Raw genomic sequence first — 20,844 nt, forward strand, 5'->3', positions numbered from 1 at the left:
TAAATTTGACCATAAAATTTGATGAATTTTCGCATTTCCGTTCACAGGTTTCAAATTATCAGGAATAATTTTGTCTATTTTTACTATACTCTCTTCTTCAACCATAAAAGCATCAATTTGACTACCAGAAGAATTAATGAAACTAACCATGTCCTTAGCACACAAAATATTCTGCCCAAAAGTAACATAATTATCGCACATCTGTTTTATCGTTCCGCCAATAGCGTCGGCGGCGCTTTTACCATGGCCAGCAGCTGTAAAATTCCAAGAAGCACTTTGTACATTAAATTTATTACAAAAGTATTTAAACAAATAATAATTAACTTTATTTCTATATTGGGTTGTTGGGCCCTCCGATTGAAAATGGATTGTTTTTGAATTTGGCGTTATCAAATAAATTTTTTCAAAAACAGGCATTATTAACGCCCACGCTGCCTTTGCATCGTGCCGCAAACAGTCAGACATTACAGAAAATGATTGAAAAGTCAAAGCGTTTAAATTATTTTTATAATAATAACCTCCTGTTTGCAAAGACACTTGGTTTTTGGCAGTGCCAAAATGTGCTGCTTGAATTTCTTCATTGTACTTGCAATTATAATTCTGTGAAAAGTCTACTACTAAGTAAACCTCATTTTGTTTCAAATTATTTTTTATATCAATTAATGCTTGTTGTTGATAACTACAAGTATAAACATGTATCATAAATTTAGGTAAACTATTATTACAAATTTCAATTAATCGCTCAATCGTACAAAAAATTTCTTTTTTCGTGACTATTTTTACTTTATAAATCTGATTTTTTGCTCCAGGCCTTTTAATTTGCTCAGAAACCCATGAAAAGTAACTTATACTTCTATCTAACATAACATTATCATTATCATTTTTTATTTTGTGATCTTTACATACATCACAGTTTGTAAATATAAAACTTTCAGAAGATTTATCGCAATACACTGAGTTTAAAAAATCATGTATATTTTTTGTATCTACAATTTTAAGATAGAAAAGATTATTTAACATTAACTGAAAGTTATAATGCTCTTTGCATAAGCACGTATCTCTAGATGTAATTTTTTTTTCTAACGACCCAAAATGGCTTTGATTTATAGAAAAAATCTCGTGAAACTTTTATTTGTTCTTCAGCGCAAAACTTTTCATGCAGATTACGTACAGAATCTGTAAAGAATCTTTTCCTCATTTTTTTTATTTCGCGTTATTACATCCTGTGTGCCTGGAGCTGGCAGTGAATTGGCATCTTTAAAAAAAAAAATCTATTACACATTGCTTATGATTTTTTTTTTTTTGAAACATTTGAATCAATAACAGTTATATTTGTTACTTCAAACTGACTAGTGCCGGAAGAATAATTTTTTTTCTTATAATATGAATTAATACAATTGTAACCATATGTCACTTTTTTCTTATCAAAAGAATTTAAAAAAGCTTTAGAAAATACTTTTTATCTTTACGACGTAAATTTAGAAAGTTTTTTTTCAACTTTCTGATAAAATTTTTATTACGTATTTTTTTTTTAGATAAAATAATTTTTTTTTTTTCTAGCAATCGCTTAGATTTCTTACACTTTTTATAACTATCATTTAATCTTTTCGATCTCTAAATTTCGATTTTTAATTCATTTTTAACATCTTCAAGTTCTCTCCTTAATTTCATCTCAATGGCACGTGATGGTTTACTTCGTTGAAAATTCTCAGTACACAAACTGATGGCATTAGATACTTTACCTAAAAAAATTCTTCGTAAGAATTCTATGGGTTTCTCAAACGATGTATTTTTATACATGATCAGAGTATTTATTACCTATGCTTTTATCCTTCTGAATTAAATTATCAAAATTAAATTATCAAAATCGACACATTCGACGACTAAACCATCATTTACTACACGTCTCTGATCATTAAACCTTGAATTTTCTCAAATAGCCGATTCTTTTTGAGATGTTTCAATTCTACGATTAAGCATAAACAAATATTACTATCGACTTGCAGTCGATGAATACACTAACAATATTATTAAATATATTAATAAATCACCTTTCAGTATTTGTTTTTCCTAGTGAATACTTTAGTCTTAATCTAATTTTTTCATCAGCTTGTTTTTTTTTATCAATCATCCGTTTACTCAAAATTTGGCTTCGTTTCGCTTTAGCTTTCAATCTTTGGCTTTTTCTTCTGTTCGGTTTGATAAACATCTCACTCACTGAATAATTATTTTTTTAAAGAATATTTCAAGTTTTTTAAATAAACAATAGAAATCGCTGGTCACATAACTTTAATTTATTGAAATGCACAAAATTTTAACTCCTATAATTCAGACCCTGTCTCTGTCAGCACACGATAGACACTGTACAGGTCAGTGCATGCTACTTTTTTGTTTATACAAAATTTTACAAAACATTATACTGCATTAGCACAGATATTATGTTTTTACTCAGAAAAATCCAAGCAAAAACATACTGAACAACAGGTTCGTTCTTGTTTAGTGCTACATCAAGCCGTACGTAAACAAAACATTGGACCGTAGCAGCATGTCCCTTGAAGCATGAAATTTTTGTTTACTATAAGTGCTGATAGCTATAGCGACTTTCCACTCAGTACTTAAAAATTTTGTATAAAGTGAGAATCGCGACAGTGTGCGACATATAATTTATAATCTAGTTGAACGTAGATGTATAAGGTTTTTTCTAAAATTAAATACAAAAATAGTATTTCCCAATCTATTTTTTTATGAAAGTCGATTCATGACTAATTTGCCTGGACTACTTTATTTGCATGATTCACCAATAACTACGTAAAATTCTTTAGCTACATTCTTAGCTACCTAAAGTATTTCTATGAATAACATTTACGCATTATACCATAGGTAAAATAATGTTAACGTTTAAAGAAATCTAGTATTAAGAAAAATAAAAAAATTCTTTTTTTAACATTAATTTGCAAAAATATGGTGAAAAATGGAACGTTACAAAAATTTGGATTGCACCATTGGAAAGAGCGACCTCGAAAATGGTAAGAATGATGCTTTATCAATTTTTTGTATGAATATTTTAATATTAATTAGTCCGGTAGAAAAGAATTCATCAAATTTTAGTGAAAATCGACTTTTTTTATCTTTCATGCCAAAAAAACACTGTGCCGAGACCTGAATCGCGTGTTCACGATTTTATTCTTATTCTTGAAGGTCCCTAGAACAGCCATTCCGTGGTTTTGGCTCCCTTAAGCGCTGGCCGGATCCTTTCCTCCATGCCTCCAACCAGGTACACCTTTCTTGACGTATTTAATTGGAATACGAGCTCTGCCGAGAGCTTTATCAAGTTCGCAAGGTTAGAAAGTAGCGTAGTCCTCGCTGGTGATGGGTCCATATCGGCACTGACCTGCAAGTATGCCGCGGCTGCCGCCGATAGCGATGCCGCTACTAACCTCTGATGGTCTCGGAAATGAGAGTCTTTCTTAACCGTTGCCAGCGTTACACTCGCTGCTATTTCTGTGTTTAGCTTCGGAGGCTCGAGGCTCGAGGTTGACATTACCCTTGAGGCGAATACCTGAAAGGGATTTCTCTTTCTCCTCTTTTGGCAGACCCGCCTCGATCTACTTCTTTATCCTGTCGACCAGGACTGTGCCTCAGATCGATTCGTCAAGAACTTCCTTTGACGGGTCATCCCCCAGCAACTTTTCCGATTCGTTGACCTCTTTTGATTCGTTTTCCTCCTCCGCCTCCTGGTTGTCATCCTCCAGGTCTGAATAATCTACTTCCTCCTCGCGCTGGTTTATTAGGAGAATGTCTGTAACATGTGCAGATCGACTGTGAGTCGTTTTGCTATTACCGTCAACGATTAGCTATCGAGGCTCGGTATAGAGGTTAAGCATCTGCCTCCGGATAACCATCAAAGTCACCACCTCCTGACTTATTCTTGGGGATGGATCCGGGGGTCAGCTCTGTATTTACGTTTATTAAACGTTTTATGCGTTTGCCGCGCGATAGGGTAGTGGTGAGCGGGAACCTGCGCGAATCTGCAATCAAAGGCATAGGAGGGACTAATAACCTTATCTTATCCTCATAATTCAGGGCATCCTCGTCGTCCTGTCCTCCTTGTAGCTCCTGGAGTCTACCTTCGATTACCTCCATCTCCTCCTGGATCTCTAACCTTCTCCTTGCTAACGCTTGCATATGAGCCATCTCTCAAGACCCTGTGTCGTCACCGAGTGCCGAAAAAGGAATGAGGGCTAGCGAGCAGGCGTGAGAGCACGCCGTTGATTAGATTTTCAAAGTTTTTTCGAAATTTTACTCTTAACTATGGCGTCATCTAGCGGTGAAAGTGGTACTATACAATATATATATATATATATATATATATATATATATATATATATATATATATCTCTTCGAACAAGGCAGCGATGTATAACTGACATGTTAAGGGTTCTCTGCATTTTTATTGAATAGTTTTTTTTATTTTTTTTTTATAAAATGAGTGAGACAGTGAAACGATCGTTGTCATTAAGTAAGGAAAGGGTCAAGAGATATCGTGCTATAAAACGTGCAATTGCAAAGGAAGAAGAAAAAGAAATACATGGCTTCAATATTCGTGCAAATAACGATGGGTTATTTGGTCATAGAGTCAAAAGCAAAATGCTGAGGGCTAAAACATTTAAAATATTCTCACAGTCTTATTAAATTGACACTATTTTTTCCCTACTGTATTTTTTGCTTTGTAAAAATAATTTATTTTTTTAATAAAAAAGTTTCCATTGTTGTAAGACATTATACTATTTTTTATTCTCCTAGTTTAAGAATTCATTTCTTGAAGTACAGTATATTACGCACACCTAGTGAGCGAGGTTAAGGAGCAGAGCAGAACATAATACGTACATAATATACTTAAAGCATTTTCGGTGGGATATGCAGAAAATATATTCTATCCGGAAGTACGAGCCCCGTTAGATGGCACTGATGCTGATCTCAAAGTTATACTAAGACCACGTGATACAGAGTGGCATGTACAAAACTTGTTTACAATGTTGGTAGTTTAATACTATATTATTGTTAATGTTCACCAAAATTTCGTGTCCTACAATAAAAATATTTAAGTAAATGAAATATGTTATGGTGGAGTAAAGCCTTTTGAAGAAGGGAGCATAATTTTAAATTTGAATCATGTTTTACTATATGGTCATCATAAAAACTCTAGAACGGGATTAGATAAATACTTTGCTCTGTGTTTGCAATCGGCTAAAATATTTAGCACCGCAGACGAGAACAGTAAGTTTTTATATAATATATGTTTTGTTTATTTCGAAAACAGTACACTGTGGTAGTAGTACACTACAGTGTATGTACACTGCATGGTAGTAGTGTAACACACTACTGTCGTCTGCTTTGTTGGGTATAACTTGGAGACCGGCATCAGCGCCATCTAACAGGACTCGTACTTCCGCTGAGTTCCGCTTTCCGCTCGGTAGGGCCAAGCAGCTTGCTTGCTTTGTTAACAAAAAAATTTTATTATTTATTTAAACTCATGAGGCTGCTTGGCCCATTGAGTTATTGGGTTGAATAGCTTGGGATTAGTTTACTAAGTTATTATGCATGAAATTGTGTCGAGTTATCTGGGGATTTGCGTCTTGCTCCATATAGCCAATTTAAATTTCCCGCAAGTTTGCCAGTCACATTTGGAGAGAACCATCTGGCTTCCTTCATATCCTCTTCAACCAACACTGGTCAAGCTAAGCCGCGTTACCTCCAGTACTCTCGCCTGCGGCAGAAAATGAGCTTGACCGTTTACTGACCGTCACTAAAACTGACGCCAAGCGTGATCTCCAACTTGGCTTAAGATAGCGCGAGATTTGAAAATACAACATATGAGTAAACTTGAAAAATATACATTGAATCCTGTAGCTTATTTATAATTAGTCTTATATTCTAATTTTAATATCATTTGAAAATTATGATTGACACAATAATAATCTATGTACCAGTTCTTTCGATCAATGCATTTTTTTAAATGTCGCAATATGTTCTCCGAAAGAAATCTGATTAAATACAACTATACAACAGTAATTAGTCAAAATAATTAGGGATACTTTTTTTTTTTACATTCTTACAGATGATTATTGCATGCAACGTTTACCATTTATTGAGCGCATTGTATTATAGCTATATATACACATTCATTACTTTTAAGTTGAAAGGTTGGCAGCATCTTGAGAGTTGAGAAAAGGCCATCAGCTGTCAAACTGTAGCAGACCGGCACATTGGAGAATTTGGTTAACTTTGTTACAATTGCTCATTAGTTTTGCCTAATATTTAAATAAATCTTGAATGACATGCAAAACTTGAAGTGGAAATGAGTAGATGGCTTCTTAGGCTATATGCTGATATAACCTACAAAATCAGATAAGTAATCCACATTAATTTATATATCAAAATACTGTGCTATAAATGCATTAGGCATTAATGCTGTTCTTTGTTCTTTAATGTTGTTGTTGTTGTTGTTGTTGTTGTTGTTGTTGTTGTTGTTGTTGTTGTTGTTGTTAGTTTACAATAAAAAGGAATAACCATCAACTAATCCATTCAATTACATTTCTGAACATATAATTATGTTGCAGTAATTGGTTTTAAAAATTTAAGTCTTGCTGTTTGACCATGTTTTTTACTTTTTTGTTTGTTTACTTTGTGTCAAATGATAATTTCAGTACTCTCCTACATCCAAGGTGGTAAGGCTTGTTTTCTCCAGGATTTGATTGAATAATCAATAACAGCTGAAACTCAGGGATCTCATCGAATAGCATCCTACCCATATCAATGACAGCTGGAACTTCCAAGTCTCATCGTATAGCCTCCTACTCATACCATAGATAGTAAGTCTCTTCGTTCAAATAATTTAAATGTAAGTTGGAAATCTTACTTTTTAAATGTGGTTTTGAAATGTGTTTGAATTTGAAGAAAACAAAATTAAGAATATATACCATCTGTACATAAAAAAAATCAAACAATCACAAGTAAAACAATATATTTATATCCAATGCAGTCTACTACAATTTTATCGACGGAAAGGCGAACTTGGAACTGGGAGTAAAAAATGGATGCAGACGTATTATTTTACAACTGAAACGAGGTACTTCCATCAGCAAGTAAATTAGATTTGAAATATAATCTTGAAATTTATTGCTTGATTATAACGTGATGGACTGATCTTGCATATTTATATAATTATAGTGATACAAAGCATTGGCAATTCTCTACCCATATTTTCATGTAAAGTCGTATCTGATTTTATGTTTTGTACTTTTTTTTCTACAGCTTTGATAGGTAAAATAAACCATCTCTTCTGGTGGTGTAAAGAAGCCGTCATGGCTAAACAATTTGATTGCTTCACGGGCTCTCAGAATACCATCAACACTTTGAACATTAAGAGAATTCCGTTTAGCTGTTTTAATGTCTTTCCTTTCACTGAATTTTCGTTCTCGATTAGCATTTGCATGTGGGCATGCCATTACTGTAAGTGCCACGGATCCAATTTCTTCGAACGTACGACGACCATGACTGTCAACTGCTGTGTTTATAAACCGCCAGAAATCACTGACTTTAATCTTTTCAATGTCAAAGTGTGCCCAGTGATTAATGAATGGTAGTCGATTCCATTGTTCTTCAATTAATGAAGCATCCAACTCACTCACTACCGTTTGAAAAACTTTTAGAAATATACCAAAGCACTTAGCCTCTCGAAATTCTCTTGATACAGCATTGCGAGGATCTAGACAGGAGGCGGCCTCCAGTATTGGGCATTGGAATTCATCGAATCTAAAAAAAGAGTGTCATACTGTTTATTGAAATAATTGTAATTATGAATGTCAGGACTCATAAGAATTAATAATTTGATGTTTAATACTTTTATACAGAGTGTCTTAATTGTCAACAAACCTTTCTCGCATTTCTACGGCCAGAGCAATCACAAAATTAAATGAGTTTCTGTAAAACGATGATAATTCAGAAGTAGATGACATCAGGACATGACGTAATTCTTCGACCAAGTCAAAATCGGCAAAAGGTACGTACAAAAGAACATTAAATGGGTCCAGCTTTTCTGCTGGTACGTGACGAATAGCAGTGCGATCCATTACACACGATAATAAATCTTTGTACGTTCTTTCAATTTGACGTTTAGCGTCATGAATTACGACTTCTTCTTTTTGAAAAAATAAATTTAAATTGTTTATTTTCTTAAGAACGTGTTGCATCATCAAAAGGTAACATTTCATATCTCTTTTATTCATTAAAGTAAGAACTTCTGTAGCTAATTCATCGTTTTTTACAGCAAGCTCTTGGGCTGAATCTAAAATAGCCGACCACTGCTCCAAAATACGGTCAACACATGCTTCCAGTTGCAGCCATCTTATTTTCACCCATCGAAGTATTTGATGTTTAGGAATTACAAGCTTCGTTTGTGTATTGCTGAAATCATGTTTGTTTTTTGATTTGTTATTCATGGTGTAAATTTTTTCAATCAATGATTTAATTTCGTCAGGTAGCATCATCATTGCATGTTTAGAAGCCAAGTGTGTCTTGTGTGCTGGGCACGTAACATTAATAATATTAGGAATTATTTCCTCCATTCGCGCTTGTAAACCGGATTTCCTTCCAGTCATAGATGAACATCCATCGGTACAAATACCTAAAATATTCTTGAGAGGGATACCATAATCTCTAAATGAGTTTTGGACAACTTCACATAATCGCTCTGAGCAAGCACTAGCTTTTTGACCTTCGATATACAATGGTGATAAATCCCACAAGGCTGTCTTTACCTGGCCATCTTCTCTATCAGTGTACCGTAAAGTTATAATAAGTGATTTATCTTTAGATACATCCGTTGCCTCGTCGAGGCAGACGAAAAAGAAAGTTGATCGCAAAATTTCCGCTAATCGATATTTTTGGAAAGCACCAATTACATTGACACTTAAGTCATGAGCTCTTGTTGCTCCAACGTGAAGCTCCTTCAATAACGTTTGGTCCATAGACATTATGCATTTTAATAATGCGGTTGCATTTTTAAAAGGTATGTTTAATGACATCATCATTGAAACAAACTTCAGTTCCTCTTCTGCAATTTTTCGTTCTTTTGTGGAGGGCTCACTTGGTAGTTTGAAATCGTCTTTAGTAGGGGGTTCCTCAATCCCTGCATTTCTTAGATGTCGTTTACAGCTCGCATGATACTTTAACGTTTCAAACTTTGCCCCTAGTTCCTTTTCACACGCTGAGCACCATACTTTTAAGCGATTAATAAGGAGAACGAGCCAACCGGCGAAAGCAGGAATTTTCAGCCATTCTTCTCTACTTAATTGTGCTTCGTATACTCTACTTTTTTTCTCATCTTGAAGGTCCTGTGAGAAATACAATAAATAATAATAAATACGTAATTAACGCATATGGTTGTACGTGTGTTTTAGCATGTTTGTTTAGTATGTTATGTATTTTAAAGATATATGCAAAATACATTTTTGACCAATTAATTCTTGACAAGAATTATAAGATTTACTTTCATTTGTCAATTATTTACAGTAGAATAATGATGATTTAGAGCACACAATATTAAATAACAAAATAAAAATTGTTAACATTACTGTAAATAAAGTAAAATAACTTATGTAAAGTAGTTGTACCAAAAAATGGCATAAAAAATTTGTAAATAAAAAAACAGATAAATTTTTTTTAATATTTAAAAAAACCAGGTATGCAGAAATACCACAAGCACAGAAAATGCTTCCTGACGTGAACTATTGGTTTGCCATTGTTCTTTAAAAAATGGGTATGTACTCTCATGTTACATACAAGTAAAACCAGAAATTGACTTGACCATTCAGCTGAAATTATTAGAACCGTTGTGAACCTGGCCGGGAGACAGTAAGCTCAAAATAATTTTGGGTCCAAATATATCTATGATCACTGGCATTTTTTACACTTATTTATTTTACCTTGCTATTCTTAATCTAAATTCTAACTTTAACTATGACTTTCAAAAGTTATAACTATATATTTATTATATTTTCGAAAACATTATACGTACATAGTGGCACTTGAGACTTGCCACACTTGTTGACATGACGAACAAACAGCGGTATGCAAGAAGGATATTGATGGCAACGATATGTGAGTTTATAATATCAGTATCACCGCTACTAGTTGATGATACAAATAAACATAATGATAAAAATAATTTTGCAGATTATTGATATACCCCATGCCTCCTGCAAGAAATGGCATATCTATTCGTAGAGTACATCTAAGCTGCTTGAACGAAAGCGCTCATGTCAATGACATAGTTATTAACTTCTACATGCTGTATTTGTATAACGTTCTTATAAATGAGCAACAACGGGAGAGAAGTGTCATATTTGATTCATTCTTTTACTCTTCGTTAAAGAAGAGGAAATTATCAAAGCCAGACGGAATAACAAGAAGAAATAATTCAAAAATCAATATATTTCAGAAAGATTTCGTAATTGTGCCCATCAATCAGGAGTAATTGATTAAATTTTTTTAAAGACTTTTTATAATATTTAATTAAAAATATTTATAAATTAAAAGCAAAATATGTGAATAATTTCAGTGTCCATTGGTTTCTTGTTATCGCATGTTTTCCTGGTCTGGTGCAAAAATGGAAAAATCTGAGTCCACTGGAAAGGTCAAAACACAGCAATGAAATTTCAAATGAAATAAAAAGGTAAAAGTACAAATTTATTTTATTATTTTTCATAAGTTTAATTTTCAAAATTATCATTACAAAAGTGGTAAAAATGTCTGCAAAATAAATTATTAGTTGTAGTACTTTTCCTCCAGGTTTTTCTTACATTGATTGTTTTAAACCGTTCAGCTCTTGAAAGAAAAAAACTATGTTTCTACTTGTAGCGTATACAACCAAGGCAAATGCAGTGAATCCTAGGACCTTGATTTTTTGGTCTCTTGGGTATTTTTATTGCCCTGGTACACATCCAAACCACAGTTAACATTTGTTTGGCGTGGTTGGAACAGCCACACGTAGGAACTCAAGTTTTCTCACCAAGGGTACAGTAAACGATTAAAAAACCGGAAAGGTTAAATATGTGTGTACGTGTGTGTATGAAATATTACTAATTTTTAAATCAATAAAACAGAACGTAGTCAAACTAGTCATGTTGTTTGTCTGCTATGATTAAACAACTTTATAAAAAAAGTAAACCTATAAAAAAATAATTATGTGTACGTAGACCCTGTATTTTAATGCTGAATTCTCTTGGAAGTTACGCTTCGTCGACTACATCGGAAACAATACTACAGTTTTTAAATGATGAGTTCCAAAAAGAAACGGGAAATCAGAATACAATATTTGATAATGAAAGTATGATAACATACAATTTACAAGTTCCCCAACAGCCCAATACCACTGACTGTGGCATTTATGTATTAAAATATGTGGAATGTTTTTATAAGGTAAGCCTATTCGTATAAATGAAGTTACTTCCGCAATCGTTAATTTTTACTTTTATATTACAGAATCCTATCCAGAATTTTATAGAACTTCCAAATCTCTCAAACTGGTTTAAATATGAAGAAGTCATCCAAAAACGATGCGAGATTAGGCAACTCATTTTAAACATGGCATCGGAGTATCGCAGTACGTATAGGACATGAGATTCTTAAACACAATGCAAATTGTATTCATTTTGCTATGATTAATCTTTTGTGGTTGACATCTGAATCCTGCCTCAAGGTCTGGTAATACCTAAAAGTATTATTGTAATTATTAACAACAATTATCAAATAAAAATTATGCACAGGTAAATGGCTCTTCATCGATAAAATTGTAGTAGACTGCATTGGATATAAATATATTGTTTTACTTGTGATTGTTTGATTTTTTTTATGTACAGATGGTATATATTCTTAATTTTGTTTTCTTCAAATTCAAACACATTTCAAAATCACATTTAAAAAGTAAGATTTCCAACTTACATTTAAATTATTTGAACGAAGAGACTTACTATCTATGGTATGAGTAGGAGGCTATACGATGAGACTTGGAAGTTCCAGCTGTCATTGATATGGGTAGGATGCTATTCGATGAGATCCCTGAGTTTCAGCTGTTATTGATTATTCAATCAAATCCTGGAGAAAACAAGCCTTACCACCTTGGATGTAGGAGAGTACTGAAATTATCATTTGACACAAAGTAAACAAACAAAAAAGTAAAAAACATGGTCAAACAGCAAGACTTAAATTTTTAAAACCAATTACTGCAACATAATTATATGTTCAGAAATGTAATTGAATGGATTAGTTGATGGTTATTCCTTTTTATTGTAAACTAACAACAACAACAACAACAACAACAACAACAACAACAACAACAACAACATTAAAGAACAAAGAACAGCATTAATGCCTAATGCATTTATAGCACAGTATTTTGATATATAAATTAATGTGGATTACTTATCTGATTTTGTAGGTTATATCAGCATATAGCCTAAGAAGCCATCTACTCATTTCCACTTCAAGTTTTGCATGTCATTCAAGATTTATTTAAATATTAGGCAAAACTAATGAGCAATTGTAACAAAGTTAACCAAATTCTCCAATGTGCCGGTCTGCTACAGTTTGACAGCTGATGGCCTTTTCTCAACTCTCAAGATGCTGCCAACCTTTCAACTTAAAAGTAATGAATGTGTATATATAGCTATAATACAATGCGCTCAATAAATGGTAAACGTTGCATGCAATAATCATCTGTAAGAATGTAAAAAAAAAAAGTATCCCTAATCATTTTGACTAATTACTGTTGTATAGTTGTATTTAATCAGATTTCTTTCGGAGAACATATTGCGACATTTAAAAAAATGCATTGATCGAAAGAACTGGTACATAGATTATTATTGTGTCAATCATAATTTTCAAATGATATTAAAATTAGAATATAAGACTAATTATAAATAAGCTACAGGATTCAATGTATATTTTTCAAGTTTACTCATTTGTTGTATTTTCAAATCTCGCGCTATCTTAAGCCAAGTTGGAGATCACGCTTGGCGTCAGTTTTAGTGACGGTCAGTAAACGGTCAAGCTCATTTTCTGCCGCAGGCGAGAGCACTGGTTACCTCACTCCATCTGCCTCTATACTCTTGCCTCGCTACTCTCGCTAGGACCTAGGTATAGGCTAGCTAGGCTGCCTAGGTAGGCACTAGCTAGACGGGCTAGACCCCCGCTAAAGCTTTCCGATCGGAATATTATACTTCTCCATTGCTGTGTACAGATTTTTCCGCCTTCTAACCTCAAAATAGCACCTTCGCCGCTTGAATCAAGCGGCTTGATTTTGGGTTCTCAGGCGGGAAAGTACTTAAGGTAAAAGCACCAGTACGTGAACACTTCCTAAAATTGCACCAGTAGATTGAACAGCTTGAATAAACTATTTTCAATTTAAGTGGATAAAAAAAAAAAATGTTTCTGATATCCTTTGATCGTTCTTTAGATAAAACAAAATTTATATTTCAGTAAGTCTTTATACTCAACGAGAAAAAAATTATTTATTTGTGCAACTTGTATGAGGTGGCTTGTGAGACTGTTCAGGTACTGGTACCATTATGTTTTACCTATACCCAGTACTCGAACACATAAAAATGATTGAAATCACTGTTAATCAATAATAATAGTAAGTCAAGCCAGTCGTTATAGTTTTTATAATATGTCACCAACGAAATTAGAAAGAAATTTTTCGATTTGGTTATTTGCAATACATAATAAAAATAGAAATCAGTAGAAGGCAGCTAACATAACCTCTCTCCCATTTAATTAACATGGGATGTTCAAGTACTCGGTCAAAAATACGTATCGGTACCAATACCTGAACACGCTGTTCATCTACTGGGTCATTGGTAAAAAAACTTTAAAATTAATTTATTAATTGTACACATGACCTAGAAAAACTTTTTTGTTTTTTTTTTAAAGGAAAAAATATAAACTTACTGGCGCAATGACTGTTTTGTTGTTATGCAAATCAGAAATTCAATAAAAATGAGAAAACAAAGACTTTCTGGAAAAAGTGTTCACGTACTGGTGCTTTTACCTTAAGTAGTACACGAAACTCGTACGAAGAGGCTTCTTTACGAACCTCGTTACGCCGTAAACCTCTCGGTTCGTAAATCGAAGCCTTTGCAAGCTTGTGCGTAATATACTATGTAATAATAATAATAATAATAATAATAATAATAATAATAATAATAATAATAATAATAATAGAGATAAATTGTTAGTTTAAAAAAATTTTTTTTTTATGAAGTTAAAGTTTCTTATAATACATCAAAAATTGTTTGTTTATTTTTCCGTCAAGTTGAAGTAATAGTTAAAAATGTAGACCTTTAAAATTATAATCCAGAGTGTGGTATTTACTATCAAAATAAATGTTTTTGTACATGTAACAAATATTCATCATGATATTTTTTCCATTTCATTGTAATCTAGTGATTGAAATTATTATTTTAATAATTTTATTAACAGTATTTCAAAAACCAGAGCTTTGTTTATGAGCGTATGTTAATTTTCTTTTTTGTTTCATTTATATAAAGTAATTAGAAATCAAAAACGATTTTCTAGAAAAGCCATTTTTGGCCAGTATGTTACTTTTTTATGTTAAAGTTATAAAAAAAAAAATTTCCAATACGTAATAATATTTTAATTCATACAAAACTTTTCTAGTATTTCCAAGAATTATTAAATCAAGAACTATCAATAGTTTAAGCAACAAGAATTCATTTCAAAAAATTTTTTATTGAATGTTTTCGATAATTTTTACAGTATTAAAATGTACTAGTCAATAAAATAATTTTATTGCATACATTAGAGTAATAATTAAATTGTGATGAATATTTTAATGCATTATGATTTATGAAATTTATTACGATTACATTTTGCTTTATTTAAATATCGGTTGCTTAGAGTCAGAGGAATGTTTCTACCAATTTTTTAGTCAAAAATTATTTTTCTTGCATTAAATAAATAAGAGAAAGTTTTTGGTTGGTTTTTAATTTGATAAAGATTTTTACAACTATAGTTTCAACGTTGTGAAAAAATGCAGCCTTATAATAGAGAATTATTAAAATGCAAACTTTATAACGTATCCACGTAATGGATACAAAAAACTAAGCCATGCTGAAAATGGCTCTGGCCCAGCGTTATTTTACTTTGTATTTTTTTAGACTGACCAGCAGTAACTGGAATATTTTAAAACTTTTTCAATGGTAAATAGTCTAAGATTGGAAAAATTAGTTTAAATATGTAATCAGCTACATTTGAGCTAGTTGTAGTTCTGCATAGGAGAAAATGAATAATTCATAGATTTGGTTTAAAGTTTAAAATGATAACATTTGAAATGCTGTTTGGATGTTTTTAAATTATTCATTCAATAAGTATAACTTGTAGTTTTTTGAACTAAGCAACATAAACTCAAACACATGATAGTGCAATAAATGAAAGTAATGAAATTAACATTTGTATTTGTATTTTATGCGATTGTAACAATTTCTTAGGTTTGTAATCTTGTAGCTTTGTCAGCATTTTTGCAATAAGATTTTTTAAATAATGTAACAATGATATTGACGGATAAGATTGCAGTTTTGCAGAATTGTTTTTATCAAAGATAAGCTTGTTGACAAATGTTCACCTATCTTATAGATTATTTATACACAAATCATAACAGCTATTATTAAGAAGAATCAATCAAATGATGTTAAGGTAAAACAACGTTGATGCATCTTAAGACAATTTTTCTTTGAATTAAAAATAATACGATGTAAAAAAAAAAAGTTCCTGTAGGAATTACGTTACTACAGTTCAAGATCTCCAAAAAACAAACGTAGATGTATCCACAATGTTTACATGCTACAAGTCTTGACCTCATCAAGTTAACAAATATTTTATTCAAGCGTAATAGTATGTGTTTTATCGATGTAATCTAGGAGGCCCTGCAACCGCTTCTTGATTCGCTTTTGATCATCGAGCGTGCAGCCAAGTATAGCTGTCTCGAAAGTCTTATCGCAGTAGCCTGTTACATGAGACGAGCACGCGTTCATAAAGGTGGAGCAGCGTTCCCGCGTACCACTCGGATCATTTCGAAGATTTACTATTAAACTATCTATGAGTCCATTTACCTGCAATACAAAACGAATTTACTCTTATTCTATACCTATTGCATTTTGCTTACAAATAATTTATTTATTTTTACAGTTATAGAAATATACGTGTTTTTAGGGATAAGAAGAGAAAATTTTTTTAGTAACAAAAAATTTTGAGAGCACACGAATCCTTATAACATGATAACGTTCATACTTATGAGTTTCTTTAAATAGTATTGAAGCTAAATATAAGTTAAGTTCAGATAGGTTTCATCATTAAATTCTCCATTAATCGCCTGTAAGAATATTAATCACTGCCCTTTTACTAGTAATACAGTTTCGACTTAAGTGTCTGTAAGGAGCTTTATGTCAGCAAGGCAACTTAGTTCAATGAATTCAAGAAAAAATAATAGTTTTAAAAAATCACTGCCAATGATGTCAATTAATTATTCTTATTTGATACACAACTTATAACTCGTAATTTAAAATAAAAGTCACAAAGATGAAAAATAAATGCATTATTCAAGTTCAATAAAAATTCTACTTCGATACTGAGATTCATGAGAACCATTATTGAGTCTTGGGTCAACATTGACCACATAAACTTTGTTGTCTCACTAACCATACTTATTATATTTTAACTACTTGGTTTTTACTGATGCCTGATATCAAGTGACAGCAACGTTTTTTATTATGATCAAACTGGCATTTATTTTTTCATAACTGCCCACTACAAGATCACATACTAAGAATCAGCCGTGCAGACAATTTAAAAAGTTACACTTACAAGTTACAAAAATTCTGTCAAACTTGTTGAAACATCACTTACCAATATTTTATAATTTCTTAACTAGACTTAAGAACGAATTTAAAACTAAAAGTCAGAGAGTATTTTAAATGTGTTTAGATTACCTGATGTAATGCATCCTCTTGGATATCATCGCGTGGTACTTTCACGAGAACATCAATAGTTAAACATCTCGTGTACAATCTCTCTGTGTATTTAATAATATCATCTTTATCAGCTGAAATAATAAAATTGTAACAATTAATTTACAAATCAATACTAAGATTAATGGTTATAAATGTCTATCTGAATATCACCATTATTGTATTTAGTAAGTTTTATTCCCTGTATCCCTACTGGCTATACTTGAAGCACTTACAAATATACAGAAGCACCTACATCTCAAACTTAACTTAATGAATACACATAAATTTTCAAGTCAACAAGTAAGCGAGTGTAAGTAAAAAAATGTGTAATTTAATAACTTGGGATACTAAAGTAACAATCAGGAATGATATTGTGCATGAATCAAAATAAGTTACTCAGAGCTTACATTATAGGTGCTCTATTAGCCACACATAGTCTAAAACTACAAGATTAATAAAGATTTTTTCTAATATTGACAAGGTAGTTCTAATTTAATTCAAATTAGAAAAGTCTTAAAGGAATAAAATCTTTATGTAAAAAAAATACTTCTAGTAGTTTAAATGTCAAAAAAGTTCTAACATAGGGCAAAAAATCATGATGAGTGATTGATAGTTTGCTGTTCAATCGTAAGACTTTAATTTATTAAATAAAATTGGAAATGTGTGCAAGAATAGCTATAATAATAAATCTAAATCATGTATTTAACAAAATTTAGAATGTAAAAGAAATACATTGTAAAAGGTGAATTTCTACACCAGAAAAATTGTGCATGAAAAGTTGTAAAGCAATGCTGGTATATATCAAGCTAATTTATAAGGAAATAAAAAGTTAAATTATAAAACTCCAAAGCAAAAACTACAGTAAATAAGAATTGGACAATATATCTATACTTTGGTATTATTTTTCATCATATATGGCTATAATTTTTTTATCGTAACGAATTTTAGATAGAGAAGCAACGTAGTAGGGGTAATTACTGACAATAAGAAAAATTATAAAACTGTTTTCATAACAAGTACTGATAAATTCATCGATACGAGAAAAAGCGTAAAGAATGACATAACATACACAGTCGAGAAAAAGACGATATAAACAAAAAGGTTATGAGCATGTAGGTATAACAGCTGGTAAAGTGTAGAAACTTCTCGAAAATGCGTGTAAGTTCGCGAGTTAAAGCCGTTAAAGGTACAAACATAACACATGTGTGTGTGTATATGCACCTATACAATCTATACATAGAGCAATGCAGACACTGCAGCATACAAAACATGAATTATGAAGTAGAATTTTACTAAATCCATGGAAAACTCTAATTTTACCTTATGCATAAAATGAAATGAAAAAAAAAAGACTAGAATAAGACAGAAATGAAAATAATGATATGGATGTATTGTCTGTTACACTTTTTCGTTAGATCTGGGTTTTAAACGTTACTTTCAAACGTTTAAAATTTCTATGCATATTAATAAAGCAAAATATGATTTTGGCAAGAAAAGTTTTGTAAAATATGTATGTAAAATGGCTAATTACATCAATTACCTAGCTAAACAAAGTTCAAGTGCAAATTATTGAATATAAGACAAATTGTGTACTTAAATATCAGTATTACAACCGCATTAAAAATGGATAAATCTTATGAAGTATGGCTAAAGAGTACCCAACATCTAAGTATAAATAAGCAAGAATATGTATGCACAATTCACTTCCAGGCACTTTGGATCAAGCTGACAATTAAATCACCACCATTCACTGATACAGTAGCCAATCAGTCCTGACTTGTTAAGTATTTCAAGGTAAAAAAGTACAGCTGTGGGCATATCACAGAACTACATCAGGAATAATGCAACTTACTTTCATCAAGATTGACGACGAGGTCGTTATTGCGCAAGGTGTCGAGCGTTGTCAGCAAGCCGTCCTTTTCTTCCTCAATTCTGAGGGCTTCCTTCCTGAGCTGCTCGACGAGTACCTCGATGCGATCGAGGACAGTTACGAGCCGGTCCTTGGGCTTGCCCCCAAAGTCATCCATACTCTCTACTATATGGGGCAGCGGACTTCCATCCATGGCCTCGGTTAGCCTAACCCTAACCTTGCCGTCTACTTGGTCAGTAATCTTGGCGCCGTTTTGTCCTCCTTTTCGATCTTCCTCGACTTCCTCTTTTGCTATTATGGTTGGTCTTTAGCCGTATCCTCACTGTTCGCGAGGGCGTCTGTTTGTTATACGTATTTCTCGAATTAGCCTTTCTCTCTATGTGACTTATACAGGATAAAAATCACTGATTTCTGTGACTATATGTGCATGTGTGGACGGCAATCGTATTACTTATGTATATTCCGTTCTTACGACGAAAGTCAATTATTTTTATTTTGTTTTATTTTTTCAATACTTCACAGGTAAGGATGATTTATCAAATTTTTAAAGCCGGCGTCGCGCTAATCGCGCAACTTTTCTCGACTAAACTTGACAACCAAACTAAACTCGACTAGCTCGACTCCCACTGGTTACTGTTATTATACTTACAGGTACACAATACACACAAGTTTGTTTAGGTAAGTTTCTCGTGTTAATTATTGGGTACGTTTTTTTTTTGTGTTCGGTCGGTCGGTCCGATTCCTCTATCTGTACATCTATATTCATGGTGAACATAGGTATACTATGGAATGGGACTGACCGACCACAAAAAAGTCTTAGGCTACTTCTACATTGGGCCTTTGCACGTGCCTTGCACGCAAATACGATAAGAGTGGAGAATTAAGAGATAACGGAAATTCGTCATCGTAACCCACAAGTGGCGCATCTAGCGGATTTTTGGTAAAACTAAAACCTGACATTAGGTTTCAGTTTAAATGTAGCCCGGTAAAATAATACACATGACTTATTTAATTAGTTTTATTAATACATTCAGTGGCTTATTCGGTATCCCCTATTAACTTAATATCACCATAACTCAGAGAAAAAATAATAAACGATTGGATTGTACGTGTAGTTGTAAGGCTATAGGCAAAGTGAAAATATAAGTGTAAGCATGTAACAGGTGCACTTGTATATTAAATTTAACGAAGTATATTTGGAGGTCATTAAAATGAAAGAAAACAATGAGAAAAATTTTTAATGACATTGTTTACCAACATAAGTACGAGAAGTCATCAATTTATAATGCAATTTGCACTGACACAGCACCAAAATAGGGTAAAAAAGCTAAGATAATGTGAAATATTTGTATGAGCAATTCAATACACTGCAACAAAAATATTGCTTCTTTGGTGTATACTTACTGATTGTTTATTTTTCGTATGCCATCTGCTTGGCAAGATTGCGATTACGGTTTCCCTGGTGCCACTTAATTTTAAACTTTAAAATAGTGTCAGGTTTTAGTTCTACTAACATCTGCTAGATGCACCACTTGTGGGTTAACCAGGTTAACATGACGAATGAAAGGATCAGCTGATCAGCAGCGATAATGAAAGAACGAGCAGTTTATACACATATGTCAATGTGTCGAAGTACTATAGTTTTTTGAAAATATCTGGTGGGAATCGGGACTCGGGACTTTCAACCTTGTATGGTAAGTATAGTACATTAACACCTTATTCCCACGGTGTAAGATATACCGTGTGTTCCAGTAGAGCTCTCCAACAACTTACCGACAACTTAAACATGACGCAAGATATCGTAAGACATAATTAAGTTGTCGGTAAGTTGTCGGAGAGCGTTACTGGAACGCACCCTTAGGTAGTCTCATTGCCTATATTGTCTAC

The 20,844-nt window shown here is 32.5% G+C and overlaps 2 protein-coding genes and 1 pseudogene across 2 annotated transcripts; 1 reads left to right on the forward strand and 2 right to left on the reverse strand.

Annotated features, from left to right (window-relative positions):
• Positions 1–3,202: 3,202 nt before the first annotated feature.
• On the reverse strand, positions 3,203–4,194 carry LOC149375178 (uncharacterized; annotated as a pseudogene).
• A 5,918-nt stretch (positions 4,195–10,112) lies between these two features.
• LOC149375179 (sentrin-specific protease 7-like) lies at positions 10,113–11,682 on the forward strand. The gene is made up of 5 exons (XM_089589969.1): positions 10,113–10,129; positions 10,237–10,533; positions 10,622–10,735; positions 11,292–11,481; positions 11,545–11,682. The coding sequence occupies exons 1-5, from the start codon at positions 10,113–10,115 to the stop codon at positions 11,680–11,682; spliced, it is 756 nt and encodes a 251-aa protein (XP_089446095.1).
• A 4,185-nt stretch (positions 11,683–15,867) lies between these two features.
• On the reverse strand, positions 15,868–19,376 carry LOC106639260 (BAG family molecular chaperone regulator 2). The gene is made up of 3 exons (XM_014352776.2): positions 18,940–19,376; positions 17,067–17,179; positions 15,868–16,190 (listed from the first exon to the last, which is right to left on the reverse strand). Exons 1-3 carry the CDS (start codon positions 19,148–19,150, stop codon positions 15,957–15,959), a joined length of 558 nt encoding a protein of 185 aa, XP_014208262.1. The 5' UTR covers positions 19,151–19,376; the 3' UTR covers positions 15,868–15,956.
• Positions 19,377–20,844: the final 1,468 nt, after the last annotated feature.

The sequence above is a fragment of the Copidosoma floridanum genome, unplaced genomic scaffold, assembly GCF_036245765.1.
Source record: "Copidosoma floridanum isolate Cflo_tuat_1 unplaced genomic scaffold, Cflo_Japanese_pri ptg000011l, whole genome shotgun sequence".
NCBI lineage: Eukaryota > Metazoa > Arthropoda > Insecta > Hymenoptera > Encyrtidae > Copidosoma > Copidosoma floridanum.

Excerpts from the sequence above, each read along its gene's own strand:
- LOC149375179 (XM_089589969.1), top strand. Across the intron at positions 10,736-11,291 it reads ATTTCAAATGAAATAAAAAG|TTACGCTTCGTCGACTACAT; the intron begins GTAAAAGTACAA and ends TTCTCTTGGAAG. Across the intron at positions 11,482-11,544 it reads ATGTGGAATGTTTTTATAAG|AATCCTATCCAGAATTTTAT; the intron begins GTAAGCCTATTC and ends TTTATATTACAG.
- LOC106639260 (XM_014352776.2), bottom strand. The coding sequence starts at position 19,150 with ATGGATGGAAGTCCGCTGCCCCATATAGTAGAGAGTATGGATGACTTT. Across the intron at positions 17,180-18,939 it reads CGTCGTCAATCTTGATGAAA|CTGATAAAGATGATATTATT; the intron begins GTAAGTTGCATT and ends TTATTATTTCAG. Across the intron at positions 16,191-17,066 it reads AAGAGGATGCATTACATCAG|GTAAATGGACTCATAGATAG; the intron begins GTAATCTAAACA and ends TTTGTATTGCAG.